At 36.1% G+C, this 13,228-nt stretch overlaps 1 protein-coding gene across 9 annotated transcripts in view; it reads left to right on the forward strand.

Moving 5' to 3' along the window:
- LOC145683720 (uncharacterized) overlaps positions 1 to 13,228 on the forward strand; it is a 425,859-nt gene that overhangs the window by 57,904 nt on the left and 354,727 nt on the right. For all 9 annotated transcript variants that reach the window (XM_081755184.1, XM_081755185.1, XM_081755190.1 and 6 more), the window contains exon 4: positions 12,939 to 13,001. In XM_081755184.1, the coding sequence (XP_081611310.1) occupies positions 12,939 to 13,001 (63 nt within the window). The remainder of the gene's footprint in view (positions 1 to 12,938; positions 13,002 to 13,228) is intronic.

Genomic DNA, 13,228 nt, shown 5'->3' on the forward strand with positions numbered 1-13,228 from the left:
AATGATGAGATATTCGTGTTTTAGGTAAATATGGCATTTTCGCATGGCCGCCATATTGAATTTCCAATTTGCCAACTTATGCCCGGGTTGCCAGATGATCACCCAAGATTTTTTCCATCACTGAGACGTGTCTTACTTGGATCTGAAGAGAAACTTAGTCCACCTCAAAATTCCTACGGGTCTTATGGACAGGGACTGGACTATGTGCTCTCTACACAGCGGAGCATTCATATATAAGCATGAATCTCCTTGTCATTCCTCACAACATCTGTAAATGTCCCTTTACAGAGACAAGTGAAAGACGTCTTGATAAAAATCGGTAAGTGGTACCATAACGGGAAGATGTTTAAATTAGTTTTCCAATATCTCTCACCGTTTGCAAGATTTCAGCCTACTTCCGTTTGGAATTTTTAATTCATGTATGACCAGTGCTTTCTTTCTTCTTGCATGCAGTATGTAACAAGCAAATACATTACATACACAAATTAATTACAATGTCAGTAATGTATGGTGTTCATTAGGCAAAACACTCCAAACAATAAAGATTTATCTTAGACTGGAGAAATGGTTATCGTTCGTTTTTCATCACCATTTGGCCACGAAACAAACGCCGGAGAGATATATAACCCCTATATACAAAAGTGTGGTGTTGGAATGTATAACTCGTAGAATATATAATACTTTTTAAAAATCCCAACCGTTACAGTGTTCCTCTACAAAATGCAATAAAGAAATAACAGCCATGTTTTTTAAACATTCAATTACACCTGGACAATCTAAACAAAATTTGGAATCGACAAGTGAAAACAACACCTTTCTAGCATTTGTGGTTTTCGTGATCTCATTGTTGAAAGGATTTGAGACAAACATATAAACTTTTCTTTGGAGACACACACGTAAAATTAGCATGCTATACCATGGTTTCTTAACCTATTGTCCTATACTAGTTATGTTATCGCAACCACTCCTGGGTAATACGCAAGACGAGTTCTAGTACGCAAATGGAAAAGGCAGTACCAAAGTCTCGTAATAGCTTGTGCTATACCATGTTGTGTGAATAGCCTTGGGACACAACGTTATGCTTTGAATGTGAAATGTTTCCAAAATCCTACATTCCGCCTTACTTAAAAGACATACATTTATTCTTAGATTTATTAATATTCAACTCACGATTATACTATATATATATCTAACTAACTCTATGGCCTGTGGAACCCGGAGGTTCAATGCCGCGTTCACAAAAGCTCTCCACTGACTTCTATCCTTAGCTAACTGCATCCAGTTTCTACTTTGTATTCCAATCTCTGCGAGATCCATCTTAATACTGACCTCCCATCTCCGCCTAGGTCTTCCTAATGGTCGTTCTCCGATTGGTTTTCCTGTCAAGACTTTGAAAGCGTTTCTACGTTCTTCCATTCTAGCTACATGACCTGCCCATCTAAGCCTCCTAGACTTGACGACCCTAACAATGTTGGGTAAACCGTAGAAATTATGTAGTTCCTCGTTATGAAGTTTCCGCCATTCCCCATTTCCGTTCCTCTTGGGTCCGAATATTCGTCTCAGGATCTTGTTCTCAAATACTTTCAGTCTATGTTCTTCCTTCAGAGTAGGTGACCATGTTTCGCAACCATACAGAACAACAGGCATAATTATCGTTTTATATATTTTAAGCTTCAAATTCCTTTACAGAATTCGCGACGACAAGAGATTTTGAACCGAATAGTAACACGAATTTCCTGCTTTCAGTCGACATTTAATTTTTTCGTGAATATGATTTTCGTATGTTAACATTGATCCTAGATATTTGAAACTATTCACTTTATCAAAAGTATTATTTAATATTTTAACACCTCCATAATTTGCCGTATTACGGTCCCGACGCACTTCCATGTATTTAGTTTTCTCATATATATATATATATATATATAGATAGATAGATAGATAGATAGATAGATAGATAGATAGATAGATATAGATAGATAGATAGATAGATAGATAGATAGATAGATACATGTGTGTGTGTTATTCTAACTTGCGCGATGATGCACTGAGGTTAAGGAACACAGTGATTATAATAATTGTATTAATGATGAAATGATGAAATGATGAAACGGGAGGAAACGAAGGAACTCCGAGAAAATACATATTCACACATTTTCGTCCACCACAAACTCCGCTTGTTACGAACTGGGATAGAATCATGTACTCCATACAAAGGAGTTGAGCACTCTATCTCTGTGTCATTGCAGTTCAGGTATTAAAATTAATTAATAGTATTCGCTAATAATTGAAAATAATTGGGAGCTGTATGAGTCCATAGATGAAACGAAGTGCTTCACCAGTGGTTCTCAACCTTTTCTGATTGACGACACACCTTACTGAACATTCACGATATCATGACACACTTGTTTGATTTTATAATTAATAATAATATAATTTGTAATTAATTTATTATTACGAGGGGCATTCAAAAATTGATGGCACATTTGAAAAAAGCTGTACCTATTCTAATGCTAGAAAATTGAAACATACCTTATTTTTCTACATAACTTCCCTGAACTTCAATGCACTTTTCCCAACGTTTCACAAGTTGTTTATTATTATTATTATTATTATTATTATTATTATTATTATTATTATTATTATTATTATTATTATTCCGTCAGAAGAAAGTTTTTCGGTTGCAGTGTAACAAAGTTTGAACCGAATCAATGACTAGCTGATGGTTGACGTTTTAATGTCTTAACTTGTGGCAGTAACGTACGCAGGAATTTATTTCAGGAGGGGTCCAAACTCAATATGAGGATATTTTATATGTAAATTCCTAAAATTGCCCCTAAAATTATGCTAAATTTCCACAAAAGTCGAAATTTCGGTGGGCAGACCACCAGGACGCACCCCCTTGCCTTGTGGTGATGATGGGTGTTTCCAAACCATGCTTTCAGCCTTATTTCCCAGTTCTTTATGATGTACCCAAGTTCCTCAGTTGTTGAGGTCGATGGCGTGACAGATCTTTCATCGTCACATAAAGAAATTCTTTCCTGTTTGAAATGCTCTATCCATACGTAGATCCTTATTCGCGATAAACAGTTGTCACCATTCTGTGCTTCCATTCGACGAAAAAGGTCCGCAGGTTTCATACTTTCTGTATACAAAAAGCGAATCACTGCTCTCATTTTCTCCTTGGTGTAGATCGCCAACGGAGCTGCCATGTTTAACTGTCTGATACACTCCAACGACTAGTGCAGGAATACAAGCGACACATTGTCTCGAAGTGTTGCCAACTACGCTCACTCAATGCTGGTTACTAGCAGTGTTGCAAATCCCTGAAAAGAGAAATTGCAAATGTGACTTTAGTTTTTTTCTTTTTAATTCCTCTCGTATTAATAACATAACTGTAAGATTATAAGTTTCTAAAAAGTAGGGCCTCTATGTTGCACTTAGCATTGTTGCAGCCCCTGGAGGTGCCAATTGGTACACTTTTTCAGGATTGATTTAAACTCATTATTAAAAGCTTCATGATTTTTAAATACTAAAATTTCTCGATACACTTTATAGGATACATGATATACCACTGTGTCGCAACACTGTGTCGATATACCACTGTGTCGGTTGAGAATCACAGTGCTTGAGAGTTAATAGTCATCTGTAGGTCTTAAGCAACCTAATAAAAACTAATTATTATCGCAGTATAAGACATGTCATCCGAAAGGTACGAAAACAGGGACGCAAAACACCACCCATTACAATGAACCTAATAGTAAGTAATAGTAATGAAACTAATAGTAAGTTTTACAATCATCAAGGCTTTCGTTAGGACACTAGGAAGAGAATAGCGAAAACCATGGTTAAAGAGTTATTTATATAACTTATTTTAAATATATTTTAATTAACATTTCTAGATGTGTATATACACACTGGTTTGCAAAAGTTAAGGACGAAAGAAAATTCGAATACTGTGTAACTGTCAGGAGATATAAATCGTTGAAACTTGAACCTTATTTATTACTGCAATATAATATAGAAAACAATAGGAAGAAATATATGATTAGAAGAACAAAAATTGTTCTCTATACAGAAACAATAACTTACACTGAAGTTACAGCGACTCATGATGACCACACTGACATCACAAAAGGAATGAAACAGGGTTTAAAGTGGTGTGTGATAATCATGGATAGCTACGCCTGTTCTGAAACGTGATCCCACGGTGCTCACAACGTTGGTAATAAGTTGTTGTGTTATGTTTTTTCGTTCATCTGCTAATGTTGTTGACAGTTCCAGGATGGTTCTAAATGCATATTGACATGCTGAGAGACGTCCCCATAAGCAATCGACATGTACTCGATGAGATTCATGTCGAGAAAATAGGCAGACCAGATCATTGGCTGAATATCCTCTCATTTCAAGAGCTAAACCGCGTGCACTGTTCGATATTACCGTGCATTATCGTCCATAAAGACAAAATTCGAGAAGACTACACCTCCCAAACGACGCAAGTGAGAAAGGAGTACTATGTCATAACATTGGCCGTTGAGTGTACCACGTTCAAAAATTTAGAAATTCGTATATCCATGCAACGTGGGTTCCTGTCACCACGGCATGGCGCGTCCTCGGTTTGCTGATCGAGGATAGGGTCACTAGATATAGAGGTTAGCTGCGAATATACTGAATAAGCAGTAGCGGACAGACGACTAGGAGTGGTCCTCCAGCTTGGGGGTTTGGGTAGGGCTAATAACCTCATCCTGTAACAAAAAAGCACTTGTTCAGAAATATTCACAAAAGCCTCGGACAAGGACTGATAACTTGGCACGACCTCAGCAAAAGAAAATGGACATGAGATTTCGAACATGGAATATTAGAAGTCTTTGTAGGGCAGGCGTGTTAAAATCCGTAACGAATGAGTTAGAGAAATACAGGATGGACCTAGTAGAAGTTCAGGAAGATAGATGGGAAGTAAATGGAACTGTGAATTCTGGAAATTTTACGTTCTTCTACGGGGAAGGAAATAAAAATCACCAGTTAGGAACAGGGTTTTTTGTTCACAAACGAACATTAGCAGCAATTACGTGGGTTGAATTTGTTACTGACAGGCTTTATTTTATTACTCTTAAGGGTCGGTGGTGTGATGTTATTGTTTTAAATGTACATGCCCCAACAGAAGATAAGGATGATGATATAAAAGACAGTTTTTACGAAGAAGTAGAACGGATATTTGACGAACTCCCGCGATACCATATGAAAATTCTATTAGGGGATTTCAATGCGAAGGTAGGACGAGAGGATATTTTCAAACCGATTATAGAGAACGAAAGTTTGCATAAGGAATGTAATGACAACGGTGTTAGAATCGTGAAATTTGCAACATCCAAAAACCTAATCGTAAAGAGTACAAAATTACCACATCGCGACGTTCATAAATACATTTAGACCTCACCAGGCGGAAAAACACGTAGTAAAATTGATCACGTTTTAGTAGATAGAAGAAGTCAATCTAGCATAATTGATGTCTGGTCGTTTAGAGGGGCTGATTGTGACACTGATCACTACCTGGTAGCAGCGATAATAAGAGAGAGATTATCGTTGAATAAAGAAAATATTCAATATCGAGAAAGGAGAGATTTATTTAAAAGAAATTAGAAGAGAACCAGCTAAGAGAGGAATACCAAATTGAAGTTTCGAATAGATTCTCGGTTTTAGAAAATTCGGAATGCAATTGTGTTGAGGATACCTGGATTGAAATTAGAAAGATCAGTAAAATTTCAGCAAAAGAAAAATTGGGATACTCGGAAATATGTAGGAACAAGCCATGGCTCGACCAGGAATGCATTAAACTAGGAGAGAAGAGAAAACAGGCAAAATTATGTTGGCTACAAAATTCAAATGAAATAACTACACAAATTTTCACAGAGATCAGACAGGTAACTTCCAAAACTTTTAGAACAAAGAAACGCGATTTTTTGAAAGCTACAATTAAGGAACTTGAAGATTATAGCAAAAGTAAAAACATTCGGGACATGTATAAAAGGACCAACGAACTTAAGAAAGGCTATCAACCTTGTGATTACACTATGCAACACTCATTTTGTTCTTGTCTTATAATAGTGATTTCCTGTATTGTTACCTTGAAAGAAACTAGAAAAAGTGTATTTTTCCTTGAAACTTCGCTTATGTAAGTACTAGCATCGAAAATATGGAATCTGTCCTATATTAATAAATTTATATGCACGTCTTAAAACGTTTGATTCGTTAAGTTGCATTTAAATTTGATTGAAGAATCAGTCAACACTGAGAGATTCGCAAAAGAATCAACATGCATTGGGCAGGGTGTTTTAAGGCTATTTGTAAGGATTTAAAGGTATGTGTATATACAGGATGACCCAAAAGTAGGTATACACTTCTGCCTTGATCAAGTATAACACTCTAGTTTATGGGTGTATTTGCTACGGCTCTTCCGAGCTTAAGATGTAAGTAAAAAGATATTAAGAACAAATCATATACGTAGAACCTAAGTCTACCTGATGAATAACAATAAGATATGATATAAAATACAATCAGCTGATCAGTACGGTACTATATACCTACTGTTGTGCCACTCTGTATATTTATAACCCTAGAATATCCTGTTATGCTGCAATTGTGTCACAGCGTGCCTTTCTTATTAAACATTGCAGATATGAACTACTAATAGACAACCGTACTCTCTTAATCAAACAGATTTGAATGATCTTATTCTAGATCTAAGTCTAAGTAAAAATGGTGGGTAAAATAGCGGAACATAGTTGATAAATCAGTAAAAGCAACAGTTCAAATGAGACGGCACGAAGAGTTTTCCAAATGTTTTTGTATGAAAGCTTGATTGTACTTATAAGTATTTATGCTTTACAGATACCCTGCATTTTGAAAGATTGGCGTTTGTTTATAGACAGCTCGTCTAGAAGTCCCAAGGGTGAGAATCTGTACAATGGAAATAAACACCTGTCTATTTCCTTCTCTATGAAGGAAGACTTTAACAGCTTGAAGACCTTATTGGCCAATTTAGAGTATCCAAAATATGGGTTGCAAGTAATAGAGGACTTCAAAATTATTGCCTTACTCATGGGTTTGCAGAGCAGTTTCACAAAATTCCCTTGTTATCTTTCTTTGTGAGACAGTAGTGACACCGAGGTCCACTACCGGAGAAAGTACTGGCCACAACGCAAGGAGTACACTGTGAGGACACATAATGTAAAATACGAGCCACTTGTGGACCGTAAGATGGTATTGTTACCACCTCTACACATTATACTTGGCATTATCAAGCACTTTGTGAAAGCTTTGTATAGAGATTCTGACACATTCAAGTTTTTACAAGGCATGTTTCCGGAGCTATCTCGTGCTAAGTTGGAGGCTGGAGAGTTTGTAAGACCGCAAGTGATGATAAAGATCCAGTCCACTGAGTTCTTCACGCTGCTAACTGAGATTGAAAAAGAAGCCTGAAGCAGCTGTGTGACAGTCGTTGTGTTTCTTAGGATATTACAGAGCTGAAAATTATGTGGAACTTATGAATATGGCGACAAACTATGGTGAAACGGGTTGTAGGAGGTCACTTAAATTACATGTTCTTGCTTCTCATCTGGACAGTTTTAAGAAAAATATAGGTACAGAGGATCACGGAGAGCGCTTTCACCACGACATTATGACTTTAGAACGTGGTTATCAAGGACAATATAACGGGAACATGATGAGGAACTACATCTGGAGGCTAATTCATGAAAATAATGTTACGCATTAACGAAAATGTAGGAAAAGGACACATTTCTAAGGTATACACAAGTACACATGGATATCTATCATGGTCGCACGAAGGGGCAGAGAGGGGCCCAGACCCAGTAGCTCACGACAATGTGTACAATATAGCAAACCATGCATATTAAATACCAGAAATATCTGTTTTCTGTTTTTGGAAACAAATCGATGTTAAACTTACAAAAGCGAAGTTTCATGAAAATGATGCATATTTTCGTAAATGTTCAACGAATATGACTGAGGAATCAAAAATAGCAACCGAAGGACATTTTTTTTAAAAGTGTTGCATAGTGTTATATATTTAAGAAAGCTGAATGGACGGTCCTCAGTGATACGGATAGCATTTTAAAAAGATGCAAAGATTTCTTTACGTAGGCAAAAACTAATGTGCGTGCAGAAAAGGAAATACACACTGCAGAACCGTATATTCCAGAACCCAAACGAATAGAAGTAGAAACCGCTACAAAGAAATTAAAGAAACAGAAATCTCCGGGTATAGACGAAATTCCCGCTGACTTAATTTTAGCTGAAGGCGAAAAATTGCGAAACAAGATACACAAACTCGTTCTCCTTATCTGGAACAAGGAAAAGTTGCCAAAAGAGTGCAAAGAATCGATCATTGTTCCAATTCACAAGAAAGGCGACAAAACTGACTGTAATAATTATCAAGGCATTTCTCTTCTGTCAACATCCTATAAAATCCTTCCAAATATTCTATTAGCAAGATTGACACCATACGCAGATGAAATTATTGAAGATTAACAGTGCCCATTTAGACGAAATCGATCAACTATCGACCAAATATTTATCATTCGACAAATACTCAAAAAGAAGTGGGAATAAAATAGCCCGGTACATCAACTATTTATTGATTTTAGAAACGCCTACGACTCAGTTAGAAAAGAAACATTATACAACGTTCTTACAGAATTTGAAATACCGAGAAAGCTAATTAGATTAATTAAGATATGTTTAAGTGAATCCCAAAGTCAAATCCGGGTAGGGAATTTTTTGTCCCCGAGCTTTCACGTCAAAAATGTCCTGAAACAAGGAGATGCGTTGTCGCCTTTATTATTCAACTTCGTTCTGGAATGCGCTATAAGGAAAATCAAATATAGCAGCCAGGGCCAAGAGTTGAACGGTATTCACCATGTTATGGCATATGCTGATGATGTAAATTTAATAGGGTATGATAGGGGAACAATAGAAAGAAATGCAGAGATCTTATTAAACGCTTGCAGGGACATGCGTTTAGAAATAAATGCAGAGAAAGCTAAATACATGGAAGTGCGTCGGGACCGTAATACGGAAAATTATGGATGCGTTAAAATATTAAATAATACTTTTGATATAGTGGATACCTTCAAATATCTAGGATCAATATTAACAGAGGGAAATCATATTCACGAAGAAATTAAATGTCGACTAAAAGCAGGGAATTCGTGTTACTATTCAGTTCAAAATCTCTTGTCGCGAATTCTGTCAAGGAATTTGAAAATATATAAAATATATCATGCCTGTTGTTCTGTATGGTTGCGAAACATCTTCGCTTATTCTGAGGGAAAAACATAGACTGATAGTATTTGAGAACAAAGATCCTGAGACCAATATTCGGACTCAAGAGGAACGGGAATGTGGAATGGCGGAAAATTCACAACGGGGATCTACATAATTTATACCGTTTACCCAATATTGTTAGGGTCATCAAGTCTCGGAGGCTTAGGTCATGAAGCTAGAATGGAAGAAGGTAGAAATGCTTTCAAAATCTTGACTGGGAGACCAATCAGAAAACGACCATTAGGAAGACCTATTCGCAGATGGGAGGACAATATTAAGATGAATCGCGCAGAGATAGGAATACAAAGTAGAAAGTGGATCCAATTGGCTAAAGATAGAAGTCAGTGGAGAGCCTTTGTGAACGCGGCATTGAACCTCCGGGCTCCATAGGCCATAGAGTTAGTTAGTATATCCATGCAACATTATGAATCGTCCAAAAGAATAACTTTACCACCAACAAGATCGTGTTCGACAAATTTCGTGGGTTCATTGCGTATTTTCATCTCTTACCAGATGACTGTAAGTTCTGAATCACAACTCAGAATGAATATGTACTCATCTGAGAAGTAACACAATCCATATTACTTCTCGGTCCTGTCTTAGTGTTCTTGGCACCAAATTACATGGTGTCATCAATGTATAGATTTGAAATTAAGACATCATAATGGCCGTCGGCAAAGAGATCACCGTCATAAAGTCAGTGCGTCGCTATAAAGCGTAAGACTTAGCGCCTTTTAGTTCTGTTAAATGTGTTTGCATCCACACCCAAGTCTGATGTCGGTCTCTTCTTGCCTATTGCGCATTGTAGCAGCTGTCTAGTGCTAGTCGAATGTAGTCGGCCATTATTTTTCCTTCGTATAGCATTGCCTGTGGATCAGAATTGCTTTCCATGGACGTGCAACAATGCTCTGAGCAATACCAAAATCCTGAGACTCACTCCTCATCCACTTCGTACTTCTTCCAGTTTCGCAATGATTGTTTCCCGTGCGATGTCATTCAAATGTAGCCTCTGGGCAATGTGTGACTAACGCCTCAACAGTTCTGTAACCGACATGCACTGTGTCGTTCTTTTGATTCGAGTTCTTTGTATTGCATGACACCTCCATTAGTTACGCCGTGCAACGTCTTACTCAGTGTGTACGAGCAGGAAACCTCTTTTAATATGTCGTGCTTTCATTTATTTCCAACGACTACAAAATATTGTACTTTATGTTCCTCACCCTCAAATTTTGCCCAGCTGTGTATTTCTTGTAACTATTTTACAAACAACTGAATTTGTAATTTTTATCTCAATTCTAACATAAAAATAACAAAAACCTGCATTTTCAAAATTGATGTATGGGTTTGCAAAAATAATATACGATTTTTACTAATTCGACCACTCTGAGTTCAAAACTGTCCACTCCTCTGTATAACATCAGGGTTTCATATCACTATCATAATTATAATCTTAATAATGAAACTTAATGGAAGGCTAATTTCAATACATATATGATTCGACAATAAAGTTTCTGTAAAGTTGAGCAGGGCCGGCTTTAGGTGGGATGACTATTGATGGAACATTTATTAAACATAAATCCTTGAATTCGTCAAAAACCTGACGTCCTAGGATAAAACGAAACATTGAACTGTAAAGTTGAGCAGGGCCGGCTTTAGGTGGGATGACTATTGATGGAACATTTATTAAACATAAATCCTTGAATTCGTCAAAAACCTGACGTCCTAGGATAAAACGAAACATTGAACTCTGTGCATCAAACACTTTTAGGAACATTCATTTGAAAACACCATTTTTGGTGCAGAGCAGTTTTATATTATAAGAATTCTAGCCCAACCTTTTTTCTTATCACTTTTTTCTTTCCTTCTAAAAATATCAGGAAACTCTAACAACAAGTCTTCAATTAATATGTCTCTACTCTTAATGAACTTGGAGGCATAGCCACGGTATTTTAACAACGAATATTTCCTTTCTGATCGAATATTGTTATTTTAAAACGACATCATGTAGAACCAGTCTTCAATATACCATATGCCAAAGATATTTCTTAGTTACAGACATGTAACGCTTCAGATGTTGTAGAAATGAACTACTTACTTCACCACAACAGAAACAAGATTTTTGGTGTAAAGTCATATCTCTGTATCCCAGTATCTCAGTACCTCTAACAACAGCTGTACTGAAAGCTTCATGGGATCCTTTTATATTGCAGTTTCTTAATATAAACTACAAATAAATTCAGTGGAATAGTGAAAATAAAAGTAACAAAATAAATCAAATCCTTACTGTATATAAGAATAACGTGCTAATAATATGCATTCTCCTAGTTTAAAATACATTAAAGATCATTTGTAATATTATGTCATTACAAATATTTTAGATACGTATAAGCAGGTTTACTTTATTATTGTAGTACACCAAAGACATTAGAAATGTAAGTACTATATCCATCAAAAATAAAATCACGCACAGAATGGAAATGTCTAAGCCACCATATTATAGCTATTGTTTAGTTCGAAACTTTGTCTCCATGGTATGTAAATACCGTTATAAATAAGAGCTTTCCTTACCAAAAAGCTCTTAATGCCTTTTAAAAAAATCCATATCCTAGTACATTCTTACATTATTTCTACTATTTACTGTACATGTTAGCAATTAGTCACCCCTCACCATTGATAATGATGAAAATTCAACTATAGTACGGGTTAGGCTTAACTTGTACAAAGGACAATACAATTCAATCTCTGATCATATCACACGTTTATTACTACCCATAACACTTCTACAAGCACTAAACTCTCTCGTAAATTGAGGATCACGTATTCTGTCATCTTATCATAAATTACTCAGCTCCTAACATCTTAACTTATTAGCCATTACAGTTTGAATTATCCATAAACAACATACTAACATAGTTCTTCTTCTTTTAAACATCACATACTTGGCGTTAAAAACCTAAGTTCCTCGTTGCCAACCATTTCATTTCCCTACAACCATTGCTGCAACTATTATTATCCTATTGCTATAAGAAGTGTATTATATAGCGCTTTACTTCTTTTACTACGTATATTTTTACAAAGGAAATGCTGTCGTGCTCACCACAGCGATTGGGATCTGAAGAAATCTGTAGCAAATTGAGACAATTACATAGTTAGGCTGTCGAAAGAGCATCATGAACACGAGAAATGTTCTGAGCTTTCTTCTCAAAAGAAGGCACCATAAGAATACAATTTGACATTGGTCTACATACAGTAATTTTATTTTGGATTTGAATTACCTAGGTGCTAAACTCATATTTCCTATCACTATGGTTACTTGGCTCCCGGAACGTCGGCAGAAATTCCTTATTTATCATGTGTGTAGTTACTTTACAATAACCTCACAAAAATATAGATATTTCATTCATTTGATTGGTTTGGTGCTCATGAACAAGACAATTTTTTTAAGGATAAAAGGTTACAATTACGTTTCTCTTCCAGGAAAAAGCCACAGAATTCGCTAAGAGAAAATTGGGACTGTGCGAATAGCCACTAAGTCTATTATGTTCTACTAAATAAGAAATAATCTTTAAATTTTTCTTTACTTTCTTTGATAGATCAAGGCATAATAAATCCCGGAGATGCCTCCAAACTTCAAAATCTTCAAACGGTACAACCAAGTAAGTAAATTTCTGATTATAATTAATTATAATGAATTGATCAATAGAAACCTATTATTAAAAAATAAAATTTTAATTTGCCTTCGGCTATCTGGTGACTACAATCCAGACTCCGCATTTGCTCGGCCTATGGCCTCACACTTCACATATCCCTATCATACATATTTTCTTAAGCGATTTCGAGGTACAGGTATCTAATTATAACAATTACAACCCTACCTTTTTTC

The sequence above is a fragment of the Thermobia domestica genome, chromosome 4 (genome assembly GCF_964235325.1).
Source record: "Thermobia domestica chromosome 4, izTheDome1.hap1.1, whole genome shotgun sequence".
NCBI lineage: Eukaryota > Metazoa > Arthropoda > Insecta > Zygentoma > Lepismatidae > Thermobia > Thermobia domestica.